The 21,160-nt window shown below is 36.3% G+C and overlaps 1 protein-coding gene across 1 annotated transcript in view; it reads left to right on the top strand.

Annotated features, from left to right (window-relative positions):
• Positions 1-20,915, top strand: part of GNAT3 (G protein subunit alpha transducin 3) — a 52,895-nt gene extending 31,980 nt beyond the window's left edge. Inside the window, exons 4-8 of the mRNA XM_039252481.1 lie at positions 552-709; positions 5,366-5,494; positions 16,913-17,042; positions 17,252-17,405; positions 20,725-20,915. Of these exons, the coding sequence (XP_039108412.1) occupies positions 552-709; positions 5,366-5,494; positions 16,913-17,042; positions 17,252-17,405; positions 20,725-20,915 (762 nt within the window). The remainder of the gene's footprint in view (positions 1-551; positions 710-5,365; positions 5,495-16,912; positions 17,043-17,251; positions 17,406-20,724) is intronic.
• The last annotated feature ends 245 nt before the right edge of the window (positions 20,916-21,160 follow it).

The following is a 21,160-nucleotide window of genomic DNA, read 5'->3' as shown; positions in this document are numbered from 1 at the left end:
TTGGCTCAGATCATGATCTCACAGTTTGTGGGATGAAGCCCCACATCTGTCTCTGAGCTGACAGTGTAGAGCCTGCTTGGGATTCTCTTCCTCTCACTCTGCCCCACCCCCACTTATGGGTGTCTACTCTCACTTCTCTCTCCCAAAATAAATAAACATTTTAAAAAAAGGAAACTTAAGATTGCATTAACCTTAACATACACTGACTAGGTGCTCAACAGAATTATTATCTAAAGGAATAATATAAAAATAATAAAATTGAGGGTGCCTGGGTAGCTCAGTTGGTTAAGCATCTGACGTCAGCTCAGGTTATGATCTCACAGTTGGTGAGTTCAAACCCCACATGGGCTCGCTGCTGTCAGCACGGAGCCTGCTTTGGATCCTCTGTCCCCCCACCCCCCTCTGCCCCTCACCTGCCCGTGCTCTTTCTCAAAAAATAAATATTTAAGGAAACATATCAATAATAAAATTGTAATGGTCTATTAAAAAAAAGAATATGTGATTCCAAATAACAACACGTTTTTATCATTCTTTTAAAAACATTGCTACAGGAAGACCAAAGACAACTTTTTGTGATGGCGAACACTCTGCAAGATGGTGGCATGACACCTGAACTGGCTGAGGTGATAAAAAGACTCTGGAGAGACCCAGGAGTTCAAGCCTGCTTTGAAAGGGCATCCGAGTATCATCTCAATGACTCAGCAGCTTAGTAAGTGAATGCATTTAACAGGAATTATAGTTGAGACATTTTAAGTTAAGAATTTTAATTCTTCAAGGATGCTTGGGTGCCTTAGTTGGTTAAGCATCCCATTTTGGATCAGGTCATGATCTCGCAGTCCGGCAGTCCGTGAGTTTGAATCTGAGCTGGGCTCTATGCTGACAGCTCAGAACCCGGAGTCCGCTTCAGGTTCTGTGTCTTCCTCTCTCTCTGCCTCTCCCCCATTGGTGCGTGTGCGTGCACCCATGCACTTTCTCTCTCTCTCCCAAGAATAAACATTAAAATAAATTAGAATCAATATGAGAATTATAATTCTTCAGATTCTACATTTGTCATCACAAATGAGGAAAGTAAATAGCTTTACAGTCTGTTACACTAAAATAAAAAGATGTTGAAGAGAAACATAGATCAAGGTGACATCATGAGATGTAAAAATATAAGCAAAGGAGCATTTAAAATAATTTTGGAACCGTTTGCCTGAGACAACCTATATTTTGCAAATATTTTCTCCCAATTGGAAAGGATTAATCATTGTGCACTGCTCTCAACATAAACATAGATTAGTGACATGCACACTGATGTTTTGGGCTATTCATTTCATTTCTAATCATAGTACTTAAATATTCTTCTAAAATAATTTTATTAATGACACATTCTTTGGCTCCATCGGTTTGATGAACATGATACAGAATTCTAGAAGAAAGTAATGATTTTCAAAATATTTGTATTTTGTGGGATACTGTTCCAGTCTCAAGAAAGATTATATAATTTTCACAGCTAATATCATCCAGTGGCCAATTATCAGCCACAAAGAAATTAGGAGGTTATGACACCATTTATAATTTCGTTATCAAAATTATTTTAAATTTCTATTTTAGTAAGCAATTCTTAACCTATCCTCTGGTTATAAGCCTGCAAGCATGTGTGCTCATGTATGCAAATTAATTTAATTACTTATTCTATATATTTGTCCATGCAAACTCATGTATAAAAAGGGATAAATACAATTCTTTTGATGAACTCACAACAGAACATGTTAGTAGTACTTAAAAAGTGATGTAAAAGTGAAGCAAATGAAAGATTATTTGACAACAGAACAATGAAACGTGCATGATACTTCAGATTTCTAATCATCATGGTCAGAAGGATTATGGAGAGAAAACAAACTGTATCAATTTTAGGAAAAGCTAACAACAACAGTCTTCTGTGATTACTCTCTCATGTTCATTTTGAATTCCAAAGCCCTTGGAGGAAAGTCGTGCTCTTGTCTCTTTGATGAAGTAGAAAATGAATATCACCATGTGATTATATAAACTCATATAATTGTTTTAAGTTTCCCAGAGCTTAGCCACATTTTAATACTAAGACAACTCTGTGTAGTATAGAAAACTCTACTTTTCTATAGAAAGCACTGATAAGGGCAGTCACAATAAGAAATTGAATTGTGGAATATTCTCATAAAATTTTGCTTAACAAAATGCTAGAGAAGGAAGGTGAGATAGTGGTGGGAGGCAAGAATTCCTTTCCCCTCAAAGGTCCCTCTAGCTGAACTCAGAATCAAATTGACATGAGACAGATTAGCAGGAGAAAACAAAATGTAACTGGCATATGTACGGGAATACACATAGACATAGAAATTCCAAAGACAGGCAAAATGAGGTCTATATGTCATTCTGAACTAAGGAGAAGGGGGTGGGGCCTGGGACTACAAAGGAAAGGAATTAACTTCAAAGCGGAGTAATACCAGAGGTTTGGTAATTAGATGTTTGCCTGGCCAGACAGAGGAGTCACTCATAAAATTTATCTTTGCTAACAACACTTACTCTGGGAAAGACCCCCAATTTTGATTCTTCTATATAGTTAAGGGAGGGGCAAGATTTCTCTTCAGCCTGCAGGGTTCATGTGCTTTCAGCTCAAAACAATCTACATACCAATGTGACACATTCTAGGGGACTGGGGTGCTGTCCTGAATCCCTTCAATAGCTGTAATTAATATATTTGGTTTTGGGTATACATTATTAAGCATGATTTTTCCATTCAAATATTGTAAGAACTGTATTTGCAATTATAATAATCATTATGTTTACCAAATACTTTGCTCTGTAAAAGTAAAAAAAAATTACATATTGTGTTGTCAAAATGGGAAGACGAAATCACCTTGTATGGTATTTTATAAACTTTCTAACCTTTCATTTCAGCTTTTTTGTTTTGACACACAAAATATATATTTTACAGAGCTATCATGCTGTAGATTCATATTGAAAATATTTATCTGTTCATGGGGCGCCTGGGTGGCTTAGTCGGTTAAGCGTCCGACTTTCGCTTAGGTCATGATCTCACGGTTCGTGGGTTCGGGCCCCGCGTCGGGCTCTGTGCTGACTGCCAGCTCAGAGCCTGGAGCCTATTTCAGAGTCTGTGTCTCCCTCTCTCTCTGACCCTCCCCTGCTCACGCTNAAAAAAAAAAAAAAAAAAAAAAAAAAAAAAAAAAAAGATCTAACAGAGACTTTAGCAGAAAAAAAATATTAGCTTTACATGATTAGAAAAAACATCAGGTATTTTGTAAACTGATCTGAGCTGTATGTATTTAGGGCCACTGGTTTAAGTTTTAGACCACAAGCCTGAGAATTCAAATCTTATATTTATTAGAAGCAGGCATCTTAAATGCAAATTTGCCACTCTGCTAATGCTTCTGCTTTGCTTGAAATCATTTACGCATGCAAATGAAGGTACATTAAAAGTGCCTTTACCAAAATATTCATTTAGCTACGATTAAAATGAATTGCATCTCTACGTTTACAGGTATGTTTTAGTTGTTCCTGCATGAATCAATTGACCAACCGTATGTGCAGACTTAGTCAATAGAGAATTCACAAAGGGTCTTGCTTCACAAAATAAAAAATAGATAAACTGGAAAAAGCTTTCAATATTTTCTGCTGATTTATCTGTTTCTTGACTTGTCTCTTGCTTTTAAGAAAAATTAAACTTTATTAGAATAAAGCATGGTAATAAATTTTCGTATCATACATAAATGTGTTTCTGAACTATGATTGCCTATTTGCCATTTAGCCAAAATCTCTTTGAGGCATTTACTCAATTTGTTAGGGCTCAAGAGCCGAAAGATCCTCCGAGAATAAATTATCCACATTGCTGTTGAATTTATTTTTTTGAAAAAGGATAAAATAGTTGTGTTTTTCAAGGCATGGTGTGAGGTGCTAACATATAACAACTCTTCAACTTAGTCCCTGAAAAATTCAACTTTTGAATGATAGCTAATATTTAGCTGGATTCTACCTCTCAGATTCTGTCCGGATAGATGTATCCCCATCCTATTCTTCCTGTTTAGCTATACATGTAAACTCAGTTTAATGTAATGACTAATTTTGTTATAAAACCCCTATCAGGCTTTTACTATCATTATTTAACATTTTCACAGAAATAGCCATATTGCTAAACTACTAAGGCCTTATATTTAAAACCTAGAAGAGTGGTTTTCAACTGTTTTTAAAGCAATGGGATACTTTGTTTTAGTTTAAAGACATGATCTGGCTTCCAGAAGGAGGCAAAGAGCAGGTTCTTTCCTCTAATCTAACAGACTTGTGGAGCACACAGCTTACTCAGATCTATTTCTGCTTCTCAGCACTCCTAGATCCTGTGCACAAAAAGAGGGCAGTAGTCACCTTAGTAACAGTAGGGTTTTTAAATATGTCCTCCAGGAAAGAGTTAAGGACACCGACACATCAGTGGAAGAGAAGAAAAGCACGAGTGGGTGCAATGTCTATGTTCAGCCTTCTATCCCCTGGATGGCTCAGCAATGTCATGAGTTAGTTCCATTGTGAACCAGCAAGCAAGTCAAAAGGTTTTCTTTTTCTGTGCTAACTGTATATAATCATGGCACTTAATACCATGAGTGCCATGTCCAGAGTCGTAAGCTGGACAATCCGTGGAGAACAACAGGACAACCTTCAAGTTATGAAAACCAATAACTCCCTTAAAATTCAAAGTACCTAAATTCAAACTACAGCATTTTTAGGATAGTCTAGTGACTACTATTACAAGATAGCATGTTTGGGGGATAATCAAAACCCAGAAACAGAACTTTTCTCTGAAATATATCCATATAACATCTATTCTGTTACATACACTCTACAACGTTCAGGCTAAGGTAGCATTGATCTAGTTCTTTTTTATTTTTATTTTAGAGAGAGGGTACACAAGCAGGGGAGAAGGGCAGAGGGAGAGAGAGAGAGAGAGAGAGAGAGAGAGAGAGAGAGATCGAGAGAGGATCTTAAGATCTTACCAGGGCTTAGCAAGTTACCTGACACGGGGCTGAGGTTAGGAGCTTAGGCATGACCCCATGACCCTGAGATCATGACCCAAGCCAAAATCAAAAGTCAGATGCTTAACCAACTAAGCCGCCCAGGTACCCAGATATAGCTATCTTTACAAGAGGTCTCCATGGGTCAGGGGTGTGCCATACTTAGCGCTTTGGAGTATCCAGCCTCCAAGCTCTGACAAGCAGGGTTAGAGGGAACCAGCCTGAAGTTTCATAATATTAATGGACCCTGAAGTACAAATTCATTTGTACTGAATCCTGGTATCTTCAAATGCGAATTTAAAAAATATATGCTATTTTTCTTGTTGTATTAGCTACCTTAATGATGTAGACAGAATCACAGCTGCTGGATATGTCCCAAATGAGCAAGATGTTCTACATTCTCGAGTGAAAACAACTGGAATCATTGAAACTCAATTCTCCTTTAAAGATTTGCATTTCAGGTATGAACAATGTCTTTTCTAATCATCAACAGAAATATTATATGTATATATATTTATATAAATATATAATTTTTATATTATTTATATTATAAAATATATAAATATTAACATATAAATAAATATATGATATATATTTATATTACTTATTATAATAGTGTATATTTGTTATATAATATAAATATTATAATATTTATATTATAATAAAATAAAAATATTTTATTTTATTTATATAAAATATAAATATTTTACAGAGAAAGGCCTAACCCATATTCAAGCCCAGTGAGCCCTTGGACATACTTCCTAGGCTTTCCTAGCTCACTTTTAGTACCACTTTTCCTTACTGCCTTCCTGTAGCCCTATACCTAACCCCCATTCTAAGCCCCATCTCTTCTCCCAAGAAAAATGCCTCTGTCTTCACTAGGTGGGTAGATTTTATTTTCCTCTTACTTGTAACTGATATCCTACTTAAAAAAAAAGGAAAATGTATTTAAATAAAATTTAAGTAACAGGTGCCATGGATACTATTTCCTTTGCCTTCTTACTCTCCCATTTGCCTGAAATATTCTTACTAATTCATTTCCTTAATTCAAAAAGATGCAAATAACTCAGAGGAGAACTATTTGAATATGATGCTATTTATTGAAATAACAAGGCCTATTTTATAAGCATCGTTTGGGTATGAAAAGGAGTACACCATTTTTATTGCTGTCACATTATCAAGACCTTTCTAGAAATGCTAGTGCAAAACCATGCATTTTCTAATTTTTTAAAAACCTTTGTTTATTTTTGAGAGAGAAAGAGCATGAGCCGCGGAGAGGCAGCAAGAGAAGGAGACACAGAATCCAAAGCAGGCTTCAGGCTCTGAGCTGTCAGCACTGAGCCTCATGCAGGGCTTGAACCCACAAACCATGAGATCATGAGCTGAGCCAAAGTTGGATGCTTAACCAAAGTTGGCACCCCAAAATCACTCATTTTCTGTATCAAGAATTGGAAATCCAAACCACAGTGTCAAAAAACATCATATTTGACTGCCTCTCCCTATGGATTGTCAAGGAGATGGACTGTTGAACATTAAAACCAGGTTCTAGATGTACCACTAAATAATGCAAAATTAATAATAAAAACACAATTAGCGGACTCATGTACACAAAAGGGAATACTTCTAAAAAGTAGAAAAACTGAATAAAAGTGATATGTCTCAGCTGTATCCATTTAAGGCAAAATTCACTGCAGTGGGATAAAAGCTTTAAAATTTTTTAGTATTGGGGTGCCTGGGTGGCTCAGTGGGTTAAGCTTCCGACTTCGGCTCAGGTCATGATCTCGTGGTTTGTGGGTTCGAGCCCCGCGTTGGGCTGTGTGCTGACAGCCAGCTCAGAGCCGGGAGCCTGCTTCAGATTCTGAGTCTCCCTCTCTCTCTGACCCTCTCTAGACGGCTCACGCTGTCTCTATCTCTCTCAGAAATAAATAAAACATTAAAAAAAATCTAATTTTTTTAGTATTAAAATTGGTGAGACATAATATCTAATTAGAGTACATATTACAGAGTTGGCCAGGATATTTCAAGTTAATATCAAAGAGAGCTTTTCAAAATTTACACCTGAATGTCAGGTCCACAAATAGTTAATTTTCTGAAAGATGATCCAAAGATCAAAGGCGGATAAAGGGACCACAAAGATCTGGGTCCATATCCGTTCTTGGCAAATGTAAGCAGTTTGTCTTCAGTCCCGTCGTCGCTGCTCCTCTTTGGCAACTACGTTCTCCAGACTTCCGGTTTTGATCCGGTTTCTAAGGTTTTCCTGTGAGAGTCCAGGTCCAACCTCTTGGACCTTCTGCCCTTGCTAACCTTGTCAAAGCATTACACAGCTGATGGAATTTTCTGGATTTTAGATTGCTCGGACCGTATACCAGTTATGAAAATTAATATCACATAATAAATACGCAGAAGCTTATAACTCAGTCATTCCCTGCAACACCAATTTATTATCATCTCAGAAACAGTCACTATTACAAATTACCTGCTTTATATACCTGTTCCTTGAACATTCTAAACCTTAGCGCCTTGCTGTTCTCTTTGCCTAAAATGCTCTGACCCTGGATAAGAAGGACTGGCTCCTTATCATTAAGTTCCCAAATCAGATGCTATCTCTTCATAGAGACTTATTCATTCTGTTAACCATTCCCACATATCTGTCACTACTACACCCAGTAGTAGTGTACTGGACAACCTATCAATAGGCTCTCTGGGAAGGGGGGAGAGGGAAAGCCTGATGTGTGGCTCTGGAAGATTCCCTTGCTATAAATACCCTAACAATGGCTAATTGCAACCTAGCAATGTGATGTCACTGAATGCAGGGTTGGGAAGAAACGCAAATCGCTCTCACTAGCCATAACTGTGGGAGCCAATGCCTTCACAACATTGAAATATCACAGTATCTTGTTAATTTTTTTTTTTTTACCAAAAAACCTTACTAATATATGAAGTTGCCTTGTTTCTTTATTTGTTTGCTCTTTTGTTTCTGTTTCTGTCTCATATGCTCTGAGCTCCTGGAGGCCAGGGGCCATGTCTCTTTACAGCATCATTTCCCAGGATTATCACAGTGGCTAGCCCAGAGTAGGCTTACTGTCAATTCCTGATGGATAAATAAATGTGCTATGCCAAGCACTGTATTACTGTATTTCTTCATGCTCATTATAACATGTTGAACATATTGCTGTCTTTATATTGGATAAAGAGTCCAAAAAATTAAGGCTAAAATTAGGTGAAAGATTTCCTCAATCTCATACAAAGAGGTGTTAGAAATGTGATTAGAACATATGTTTTTCTAACTTCACCATGTTGGGCTCTGTGCCGAGCATGGAGCCTGCTTAAGGTTCTCTCTTCCCCCTGCCCCTCTCCACTGCTCATGCTCCCTATCTCCCTAAAAAATAAAAAAATACTTAAAAAATAAAATATTTTTTTAAAAATATATTACCTCATGATAGGCCTCTTCATATTATACCTTTAAACACCTGTTGGTGCAGCAACACTTTCCCATCTTTTTGTAGCTCTGTATTTTGTGAGGCATTGTATTAAGTCCTGTAGGCAGTAGATTGCCTGTGCTAATTTAATATATTGTTGGCCCTTAAGAAGGAATAAGAAAGCTAATTCTCTACGACAGCATCAATGCTGAAATGGAAGTGGATTATGACACCAAGTTAGGACTTCTTTTAACATAACATTTTCTATACTACACAAATACAACCTCTTTGCATTCATTTGAACAGGTTTGTAGCTCTTTTGTTTTTCTTCTTGCTCAAGAGGATGCATTTTTAAAAAATTTTTAATGTCTTTATTTATTTTTGAGAGAGAGATAGAGACAGCAAGAGCAGGGGAGGGTCAGAGAGAGAGGGAGACACAGAAATCGACAGGCTCCAGGCTCTGAGCTGGCTGTCAGCACAGAGCCTGATGCGGTGCTCGAACTCACAAACCGTGAGATCATGACCTGAGTCCAAGTCAGATGCTTAACCTACTGAGCCACCCAGGCACCCCAAGAGGGTGTATTATTCAAGGCATCTTCTATTAGGAAATGGAGAAGACTACTGACTCAAACGCAGGGAATTTCTCTAAAACAAGTATGTAAACAATGAAGTTTTCAAAGTATTTAAATTTTACTACAAAATATTAAAAGGGCAACTATACATTTTTCTTAAGGAACTATTTAAAATCACGTAATTACATTTTTAAGCTTAGTCGCGGCAATTTAGATATATTAATCCCTTAATAAATTTCCACAGTTAAATCATTTGGGTTTTTTTGAAGTGCTGAATAGGGTTATCTAAAAGTACACAGGCTTTTGTAGTGTAAAATTGGGTAGTGTTTCAAAATAGATAGTATAAAAATAAGATACCTTAAAAATAAGATATCTTCCAACTTCATTTCAGTGAGTGCCCAGGTATTAAAATATACTGCATTAGCATTGATTTGTATTCACAAAGCATAAATCATCCTGTGACTATTTAAAACTAAAGATTTAATTTCCATATTAAACTAGAGAACTCTAGAATTTTAAATAGGACCATCAAAATGAAAATTTCTGTCTGCTAAGATGCTTTATCATCTTCCTGTATCACCTAATTTAATGGAAATTACCTTAGAATTCTTATCAAACTAGAACTCCAACAGTCAAACATAAAATAAATTATCTTTAGAGATATTAAAGTACTACGTAAATGGAAAACACGAGTGTGAGCTCTTTTATTGTCATAAAATAATTCCTCAGGTCAAAAAACTTACGGATCTATAATGATTTATCAAACAACAATAGAGAAGTCACTTTCTCCCTAATTGTTCCACAATTAAACAGTAGAATCAAAGAGACATAAAACTATATGGAAGTCAAGGAAGAGAGGTCAGCAATTACTACAATATAGAGCTTTAGTTTTTGTAAATTCAACATAACTATTTTCAACAATATTTGAGTGGATCTATGATAGGAGATAACTTATAATTTTCTGGAATTTTAAATTGATCATGTGCACTGTGTTTATTTCTGTGAGGGCATAAGTCAGCTTAAGAGTGAGTCTGATTCTCTACCCAGCTGATAGATCTCAAATTAGCTTTGTTATTCTCTATTAGATCTCACAGAGCAAGAACTCATGTATAGCTATATATTTGTTTCAGGTATAGTCCTGGTTAGTATTATCAAAACAATAAGCTACGTAACAGGTCTAATTTATTCTAGTGATATATTTTAATAACTTTGTGAATTATATTATTCAACAATTAGAGAATTATCTAGTGGGCATATCAAGTTCCAAACAGACACACACATGTTTAGTAGAAAGTATATAATGTTATTAACAATTATGTGCATTTAGAGACCCTGACTGTTTCATGGTTATAACTCCCTTTGATTCTGTTTTTTTAATTATTAGCAATGAAGGGACTTAGAATGATCTCTGTGCATATGTATTTTGTCTGCAAATATGTGCCCTAATCTATTTTCAGAACCTGGCACAAGAGAGACGTGGTTAGGCCATTTTGTGATGACTGTGTGGTGGTGACACAGATCTATATTGGCCCTCTAGTGTATGGCCATCTCAATTTGGCTTAGTATTACACAGTGAAATACATTGAAAAACCTCCACTCAACAGAATAATTTAAAATAAATTCCAAATCAGATTAAATCTTCTTTTTTTATCCTAGATTATAATCTATTCTAATATGAACTGTGAATAATCTTGTATGGTTAAATGTTTAGCCAATTGTTTGACACAAACCCATAAAATTCAATAGCTTTCCAAATTGTTAAAACAGACTATAGAACTCAACTATAACTCAACTGTAAACTCAGTGTTTAATATAAAGCCAACTATTTAGTATAAAACTCTGATAACCTGCCCTATATTAATACCATGGGTAGTTTAACAAATAATCAATGTTCAGCTGTCACTTAAAAGCCTTGCCTGTGGATTTTTAGTTATAACATACAACTCAGGCATTTAAATACTTTTTTAATTTAAAAATTCTGACTTAAATATCAGAATTAATAAGGAAATAGGTTTTACAAAAAAATACATAAATAAGTCTTCATGCAAAATGCAAAATGAGAACTGCATATTCTATTCAACATCATTAAGGCTCTGGTTACCTTAACTGCTCAGGGAATTAAGGATACTTAATCACATGTACATTTACCTCATTGATTTTCATGTAGACTTGATCAATTCAAATGTTCAGTCAGCAAGAATGAATGTGTTTCTCTGATTTCTACTTTTGTTTTTCACAGAATGGTCATGATGGAATGTATATGTATCCATACCCTCATATATGTATATATTTCTATATATTCACACTCATATACATTCTTAAATATATTTTTATATAGAAAAATACTTATTCAGTGAAATATATAAGTAAACCCTTCTACTTTGGGAATCTCTTGATTGGTTCAGTAGGCTGTAATGATTTACACCTCTAAAATAAGCCCCAAATTAAAATTTAGGTGAAGAACTAAAAGTGAAGAGAGATGTATGAAAAGAAATGACCACAACAGCAGCAAAACAAAATGTAACTTCTTCGAGCCAGCTTTATATCCAGCACACTCACTATGAAACAAAACTCCAGCCCTTGGTCTGATCTGCTAATGAGCATCTCAATTCTGTAATGGCAGATGGCATTAGAACAATGACCAATGCCACCTGGACCTTTGTCTCTGACGTCAACCTTCTCCCATACACATATACACACACACCACTGTTTATCAAGTGAGTCATGAGAAGTTTATTGACATGCAATCTAAGACTGCTTTTTATCAACCTAACAAAACCCTCAGAGGGCAAATCTTTGCCCTCCCTTCATCGGGAGAAAGCTAAGTCTATTAAAATGTGTTTAGTGGAGGCTGTATGATAGGTTAGAAGAACAGTGAGCTAAGGGACATATTACAGGTTATATCCTTCACTGACTGTATATGTTTACCTGAAGAGGAGAAGAACTACCCTTACACAAAGATGTTAATATCGATAGTAGGCTTTGAAGAAGCTGAATGATCAGAGAAAGTCAGCAGGTAGTCAGTGAGATTGCTGGGCTTGCTTTGATTCACATCTCAAAGGTTTTTCAAACATTCTATTTCTGGGAAAAGCCACTTGCTATCACTATGTTGTAGAAAAGAAAATACATAGGAAGTATATGAAATTTCTGTTTTTCCCTTTTCCTGGGGAGTTTTTGTTCCTCTAGGAGTTCATAAATTGGTAATATCCATGTCTTGATCATTCTTATTACTGTTTTCATTGTGAGGGATTCCCTGCAAAAAAGAAATTCTTTTCTGATTCAAAAACTATTAACATGAGATTGCCATCTTTTACATACAAATATGTAAAATATTTGACCACAACGCTGGGAATCTGAGCAGTTATATGAAGTCACCTTAAGAATATTGTCAGATTTGCAACTTTTGAATATAATCTATTTGAAAATATAAAAGTGATTTTAAAAAGAAATTATCAGAGATGCCTGGGTGGCTCAGTTAAGCATCCAAACCTTGATTTTGGCTCAGATCATGATCTCACGATTCATGAGTCTGAGCCCTGCATTAGGCTCTGCACTGATGATGTGGACGCTGCTTGGGAGTCTCTCTCTCCCCTCTCTCTATGTTCCTACCCTGTTTGTGCTCTCTCTCTCTTTAAATAAATAAACTTTAAAAATTGAAATAAAAAAGAAATTTTCAGACAGATGGAGATAGCTTACTTAGTGGACCATAAAAGCAGAGATAAAGAAGCTCAAAAACAAATGCTAATTAGACTAACCCAAGTCCTATTCAGTGGGGGAAACTTAACCAAGGTATCCTGGAATTTGGTTTCTGCAGCAATATCATTTCTACTGTGGAAACTGAAGACTGGGCTCTCTTAGCACAAACATTTTATTCATCTAGCAACTTTTGCCCTCATTCCATGATTGGTTAGCTCTCCATTACAGGATGCCCACTATGGAAACAAACCCTGAAGAGAGGACTAGAACACAAGAGGAAAGAAGAATTATGGAGATACTTACACATTAAAATCTAGTGGGTGGAGATACAAGGGATAGTTTTAGTTTGAAAAACCTACCAGGAATTTAAACCTACTGATGTATAGTCAATCCTCAGTACACCAAAACCCACAAGTTGATGCATCTTTGTTCAGTCAGAGTATCACAGTTCTTTGCCAGACATAATCCATCACATATTCATATGATCAAATGGAGAATATACACAACCCCTAAATTCCCGGGGGTCTATACCATCGCCATTAAAATAATGGAACAAAACACCTGGTAAGGGGAGTTTTAAATTTTCCCCCAGTTTGACAAAACATAGAACTATTGTTTGACTTAGGGGAAGAAGGAAAGACTCTACAGTGAGGGTAATTCTGGCCCACTGGTGAGAGTATGAGACTTTTAAAGCCAACTGTGGACACTATGTACTAGTTGGGGACTGCCGGTCTAAGCAAATAGACTTACACTTGATGAGCTTCACAACAAAGCGTCACTATCATACCCACAGAACCTATCATGGTGCCTGGTACATAAGAGCCTCTAAAGATATTAGTTGAATTAATAAGTCTTGGGCAGATTGTTTTAATGTCTCACCTGAAAAAGAGAACCAATAGTTGTACATAATCTATATGTATATGTACATGTATATGTATAAACTATAAGTTTATATTTTAAAATTTGAGTAAATTGTTATAGATTGCTTACATGCCTGGCAAATAAACTGTTATTAAGTACATTACTTTAAAATTAAAACATTACAATCGGTAATGTGGGCATTAATGGAGGAAATAAAAGTCGTGATCCAAACTATTTCTGTTTGTACTACATTTTATAATTTCAATAAAGCGATAGTAAAACTAATTTTCAAAGTCTGAAAAAAGACTAATATTCCTTTTATAGACCAACAAAACATTTGACTACAAATTTAAAAGTCTGAATGCACATTGATTATCCTTGCTTCCCTAAGAGTGTTGACTGGTTTATAAAAATTAAATATGTTGATTTACCCATAATACAAGCTTAAAGTCAAAATTCTGTCTTCTTCCTCCATTTATACGGTAAGTCTGAAACCGCAGAGGGCTTGGTATTACCAGCTCCTGTTAACAGTCCTGACACTGCATTTAAATTTCCAAACCATGCAACCACTGAGCTCTTAAGCCCTATCTCCAATACTGTGATCATATTCTCTCTTAATCTACTACTGAAGTCTTTTGTATTGGGGTGTGTGTGTGTGTGTGTGTGTGTGTGTGTGTGTGTGTGTGTTTGAGGAATTTCAGTTCTATATGTTTGTTCTCTGCCTGGTTCATATATGAAGTAGTAGAGAAACACAACGTATTGTACTTTTGATTATCTTCAGTAATGTTGGCTGATTACATTTATTACCCCAACTATAGTTATTGCCTCTGTAATCTTTGTACAGCTTGGATGGTTCTTAGTAATTAGTATCTTGTGGTTAAGCTATTACGAAAGCCCCATAACTTCTTTCTCTGCCTTATCAAATCTGTCTTCTGGATTCAGAACAAAGTGACCTAACATAACAACAAACAGTGTTAATTCCCTCCCCCAAATCTCCCATGGTTCCTCAGTGATTCCAATATAAATATCATTTTCTCACGTGATATAAAAGATCTCATTCATCTATTTCTGGCCTAACACATCAGCCTTACTCCTGCCTGCTCAAATCCTTTGCATTAGCTGTTTCCTCTGCTGCCTTTACCTGGAAAGTTTTTCCCAGACATCCACTTGGCTCAATCTCTCATCTTAAATTTTTAGTGACAGCAGTTTCTGATTACCTCAGTTCCAATTACCCCTACACTCTCTTTATGTATATCCTAAGTCTGTTCACACACACACACACAGCATGGACCACTGCCTTGTCTGTCACCAACAGATGAGAAGCTTCTTGAGGATGAATCTCTAATGCCTGACATGGTAAATAAATATTTACTGAATAAACAAATAATTAGCAGGCCATGTATCTCAATGGTTTTACATAAGTTTCTATCTTCCCCAAAATATAAATTATGCAGTTACCCTAACCATGCCATGTCTTCTCATTCCTTAATGACTTTTACACATGCACTTGATGTCAAAATTTGCTCTCCATCCCATCAACATGCAATATAGTCATTTGTTTAGCAAATATTTAACAGATGTCTCTTGTAGGTCAGACATAGCGCTTGCTACTGGGAATATAGTTGTCACTAATATAGTTAGTCCCTAACCTGAGGTTGTTATTCTATTAGGAAAATGATGGATATTAAACCCATAAGAAAGTAACAAACTAGTCCATTACTGATTGTGACAATCACTATGAAGGGAATAAAATGATGTGATAGAAAGTAAATGGGGATGGGGAGAGAGACAATTTACATGGATGCCCAAGGAGGCTTCCTTGTGAAGGAGACACTTATTGTAATACCTGCAAGTTGAGAAAGAGACAGTGTTAGGTGAAGAAGCAAAGAGACAGACTGTGCAGCAGTCCTGAAGCAGCAAAATGTAGGTTTATACTAAAGTCACTTAAAGAATAGCCTTGTGATTGGACTGGATTAAAGAGGAAAGTAGTATGAAGTAAGCTGGGAAAAGTAAGCAAGAACCAAAATAGCCAGGGCCTTAAGGGTCATCACACCAGTCTGTGTTTGGTTCTATGGCTACGAAGCCTATGGCAAATCATAGAGCTTTTGCAGTGGCCATGGTGAGCTTGGTGAGGTTAGTGGCTTGGGGCTCCTGGGTGGCTCAGATGGTTAAGCATTCGACTTTTGATTTTGGCTCATGTCATGATCTCATGGTGGTAAGACTGAGCCCCACATCAGGCTCTGCACTAAAAGTGTGGAACTTGCTTGGGATTCTTTCTCTGCCCCTCCCCTGCTCTCTAAACAAACAAACAAACTGAAAAGAAAAAAAAAAAAAAAGAAATGTTGGTGGCTTGCACAAGACCAGGGGACTTGGAAAGAAGAGAATGGATTAGGAACTGCATTTTGTGTGTGTATTATATGGAGGATAAGGGAACAGGAAGTCTTAAGAATAGAAACTCCTAGTTTCTTTACCAAGTTGCTGTGTCCACAATGATATATTTTACCAAAATACTAACACAGGGGGAGGGCTAAAGCTTCAAACACTTCCTCTGAGTAGGTTCCATGATGACTCAGGCTACCTTAAGATTTCCTCTGGGCTCACATTTTACCTATGCAAGGTATTAGAATATTTCTTATATAATACTATAATAGCATATTGGTTTTCTGTCTGCATAACAGAGAACTCTTCAAAGATAGTGACCGTATCTATTCATCTCTGTGTCTGTAGGCCTAGTACAGTGTCTGGAACATAAAATCCAAACAATAATTGTTTGAATGAACAAAGGAATAAATGTAGAAAGAGGTAATAGAAGAAACAAGAATTATAGTACGAGAACTCTGGTGACTTCCAATCTTTTTGTAGGTTCTATTCATTTAAGAATATGTATAGACTTTTTCAAAATTATAGATCTGATGCAGTTAATATGCAATGTTCTACTAGTTTCAGGTGTACAATATAGTACTTCAACACTTCCACACTATGCATAGCCTTTGATCAGTTTCTCAAGTCTAATGAATTTCTTACATAAAACCATAAACTGCTTAAAATTCCTCAGTCCCACAAAGTCAGTATGTGAATTATTTTATCTTCTATCTAGTTTTCATGAATACAAAAAAATGAAAGACAAAAAGATGAACCTTCTCTTTTTCTCTAGTCTGTGAGCTGCAAATTGGCTAATTAAGATATCCTATAATCAATAAAAATAAAAAGAATATCTTTTAAAGATAGGAGAGTATTCATTTATAAGTATAAATGTTAATGTAACTTTTTTAAATGTTAATGTAACTTTTGATAGGTATCTCTAATATTTCCTATTCTGTTTTTTTTAAAGAATGTTTGATGTAGGAGGACAGAGATCTGAGAGAAAGAAATGGATTCACTGCTTTGAAGGCGTTACATGCATTATATTTTGTGCTGCGCTCAGTGCCTATGACATGGTCCTGGTGGAAGATGAGGAAGTGGTAAGTCTAAAAGGAAAGTAAGGCCAGGGTAAAACAAACAAACAAACAGAAACCCAAACATTAGTACTTTTCGACATTACTACCACAATCCCCAACTCCGTGAATTCCTTCCAAGCATAGATATTACTTCTAAAGTTTTGCTTATAATACCCAGCATTAATATTTTGCAAATGATAACCCTATACATTCTCATCTTTTATACAAAACAGAACAGAATGCATGAAAGCCTCCACCTATTCAACAGTATCTGTAATCACAAATACTTTGCAACAACCTCCATTGTCCTGTTTCTCAATAAAAAAGATCTCTTTCAAGAAAAAGTAACTAAAGTGCATCTGAGTATCTGCTTTCCGGAATACACTGGTAAGATTCTTCTTTCTTTAATGCCATACTAAATTCTTTTTAAAATGTTTTTTTAATGTTTATTAATTTTTTTGAGAGTGAGAAAGAGACAGAGACAATGCTCAAGCAGAAGAGGGGCAGAGAGAGAGGGAGACACAGAATCTGAAGTAGGCTCCAGGCTCTGAGCTGTCGGCACAGAAAGTGAGGTTAGCACTCAAGTACTGCAAGGTCATGACCTGAGCCTACGTCGGTTGCTTAACTGACTGAGCCACCCAGGCACTCCACTGAATTCTTGCTCAGACCTGTATTTTCCTATCTGTATCTTGACAGATAACATTTACGAAGTTGAGGTTTATGATAATTGCTTGAGTCACATGTATGATCCAAGCTGGAAGGATCCAAACTGTTTGCAGATAAACAGAAACCCCCCTACATATTCTGCATTAAGGCAAAGCTCTAGTCAATAAACAGGAGATTAGGCAGACCAGGGTTGCTACTCTGTGTATTAAACAATGTTGCAAACTATATTACTTTAAACATTATAAATAATACATTCCAATTGGCATTTTTTATGTATTCCTTAACGAAACCTTAAAATGCAGTGGTTTCTCAAAGTCTGACTTACGTTTCCCGAGGGACAGTTTGAATGATTTTTAGAACAGTGACATTTTCTCTTTCCAGTTTTCCTAGATCCTAGAACTTAGTGCCTATGCTGTTAATCAATGACTATAAATGTCAGGTCTATAGGTGGGTTGCTTTTTCTTCTTAGACAACTTTTATTTCATAGTTAAATGCTCTGTTGTTAATGATATTGTCCAAGATGGAAATATTCATAATTTAAATGCAAATAGAAGACCAATTTCCCCACAGAGATATTTGGGTTCCCCAGATGTTCCTAGAAGCATGGTATTCTGTCACAGTACCTATTTATACTAATCTAAAAACAGGTGCTTATGTCTTTCCTCTCGCTTTGGGAATATTATCATTTATATGTTAACACATTGATCATGTGATTAAATATAGTCAAGATTTCATGTTGAATATTGCAAACTAAATATAGACTCAATAAAGCTCTATATGTTTTCCTTTAACTAATAGACTATTTCTTAGAACAGAAAATACAGAGTTTTCATACACTCCCTCTATGGTCACCTTCCCATTTCTCCTGTGAATAGCATTTTGCCTTCATGTGGTGTATTTGATACAAGTGACTAATAGATAGTGATACATTATAACTGTAGTCTACAGTTTCCAGTAGGGGCTCTCTGTGTTATGCAGTTGCATATGCTCTCCCAAATTCATATCCACCATTACAATAACATACAGAACAGTTTCACTGCCATAAAAATCATCTGTGTTCCGCTCTAAATTTATGCTTTTTCCCTTCCTTCTCTCTTGTGGCAACCTCTGATCTTTTTACTCTTATCTATAGCTGTGCCCTTCCCAGAATGCATATACCTGTAATCATACAATATATGGCTTTTTCTGACAGACTAGTTTCGCTTTTCATTTTTAAATGCAATATACATTTAAATTTCCTCCACCACTTTTTATGGGTTGAGAGTCCATTTCCTTTTATTGTTGAATAGTATTCCATTCCATAAATAACCCAGTTTTTTAACCTTTCACCTATAGAAGGACACCTGAGTTACTTCCACTGTTTGGCAATTCTGAATAAAGCTGCTATAAACATCTATGTTCATGATTCTATGTGCACATGACCTTTTGTGTCAGTATCTAGAAGCACATTTGCTGGACTGTATGGTAATATATGTTTAGCTTTATATGAAACTGCCCAACTGCCTTCCAAAGTGGTTGTACTATTTTGCACTCTACCATCCATGAATTAAGAGCTCCTATGGCTCCGCATCTTTGCCAGCATTTGGTGTTGTTAGTGTTTTGGATTTTAGTCATGTTACATTGTTATAAAGATTGTCCCTCATGGCATTTTTCTCCTAGTTACAATAAAGTGAGGAACAAAATCTCATCTCCTTGGAAAATCTTCATGCTGCTGCCCTATTGTGTCTTAGGTCCCCACAAGTATATTGTTATAAAGCCCACCAACAGGTCACTTTTGGCTGCCTTGTGTTTATTAGCATTTGTACCTTTTATTTGATCCATTGTGTGTCCTGCCTCTAGGCTAAACATTCCCAAGCTTACCTTTCATTGACTCTCCATTTAGCTCTACTAAAGCATCAGTCAAGAATAGCTGTCTTGATGGGGCGCCTGGGTGGCTTAGTCGGTTAAGCGTTGGACTTTCACTTAGGTCGATCTCGCGGTTGGTGGGTTCGAGCCCCACATCGGGCTCTGTGCTGACTGCCAGCTCAGAGCCTGGAGCCTGTTTCAGAGTCTGTGTCTCCCTCTCTCTCTCTCTCTGACCCTCCCCTGCTCACGCCGTGTGTGTCTCTCTCTCTCTCCTAGAAATAAGTTTTAAAAAATATTTTTTAAAAAAGTTAAAAAAAAAAAAAAAGAATAGCTGCCTTGGGGTACCTGGGTGGCCCAGTCAGTTATGCAAGCATCCTAGTTTGGCTCAGGCCATGATCTTATGGTTTGTGAGTTAGAGCTCTGTGTCAGGCTCTGTGCCGACAGCTCAAAGCCTGGAGCCTGCTTTGGATTCTGTCCCCCTCACTCTGTGCCTCTCCCCCACTTGTATTCTCTCTCTCTCTCTCTCAACTTAATAAGCTTCAGAAAAAGAACAGCTGTCTCTAGTTTTACATGTCATCTCAAGCCCTTTGTTTAGTTAGCAACATAGTCCATAGTCTGACCCATACCATCATTTCTACTTGATTTGCTACAATTCCAACTAGATTCTGCAAGGGGTACATTTGCCGCTCAACTCTACCTTCAAGTCTAGTGACAGGCCATTCTCACTCCTGCTTTTGGCCTTCACTTGTACTATTTTCTTCTCCCTTCTAGCTACCACCTTAAGATCCAGCTCAAATACTACCTCATTCTGTAGTCCACTCACCTATAATTTCTATTCTTCTTTTGGTTAATATTAAAACACTAGCACAGACCCACATGCACATAGACGTGCACAGCCTTTGTCATATATATAAGCTTCATTATATATGTTATATTTATGTATATATGTTAGTATTCTTACTGTATTGTGAGCAATTTAGCCAAACAAAGCCCCCATCCAGTGGGGTCAGCAGAGTTCCCAGCAACTTAACATTGGATAAATCCCTGAAAATTGACCATTGCCATCTTGATTTTTCAATACTGAGTATATCAAATAGCAGCACACAAGGTAAAATGTTAAGACACACTGATTTCATTTCTAACTTCATTCCTTCTAAAACGCAATTAACATTTCTTTCTTTCCTTTTATAACAAGGACCAAATACATTTGAAGATGCAGGGAACTACATCAAAAACCAATTTCTAGACTTGAATTTACAAAAGGAAGATAAGGAAATTTATTCCCACATGACCTGTGCTACAGATACCCAAAATGTCAAGTTCGTGTTTGATGCAGTTACAGATATAATTATCAAAGAGAATCTAAAAGACTGTGGGCTTTTCTAATCAGCCCTTCTTTCTTCTTGTTCTTGTATACTTTTCAAGATATAAAAAGAAAGGTGCTGTGTGATATGTTTAGTTTTGATAATATTAACTTATCTAGAAATATGATGAATGTTCTAAAACAAAAAGTTTTCATACAAAAATTGTAATATATTGTCAGCTTTATCTGAATGTTTCCATTCTCTGGGACAGTGAGGAGGGGGGTGTCTTTGATGTCTGAAAATACACATTTTGGTAAAGCTCTATCA

Source organism: Hyaena hyaena, unplaced genomic scaffold (assembly GCF_003009895.1).
Source record: "Hyaena hyaena isolate Hyena2069 unplaced genomic scaffold, ASM300989v1 scaffold_415, whole genome shotgun sequence".
In the NCBI taxonomy this organism is placed as follows: Eukaryota; Metazoa; Chordata; class Mammalia; order Carnivora; family Hyaenidae; genus Hyaena; species Hyaena hyaena.
The sequence above is the reverse complement of the archived record's forward strand: the minus strand, read 5'-3'. Positions and strand labels throughout refer to the sequence as shown.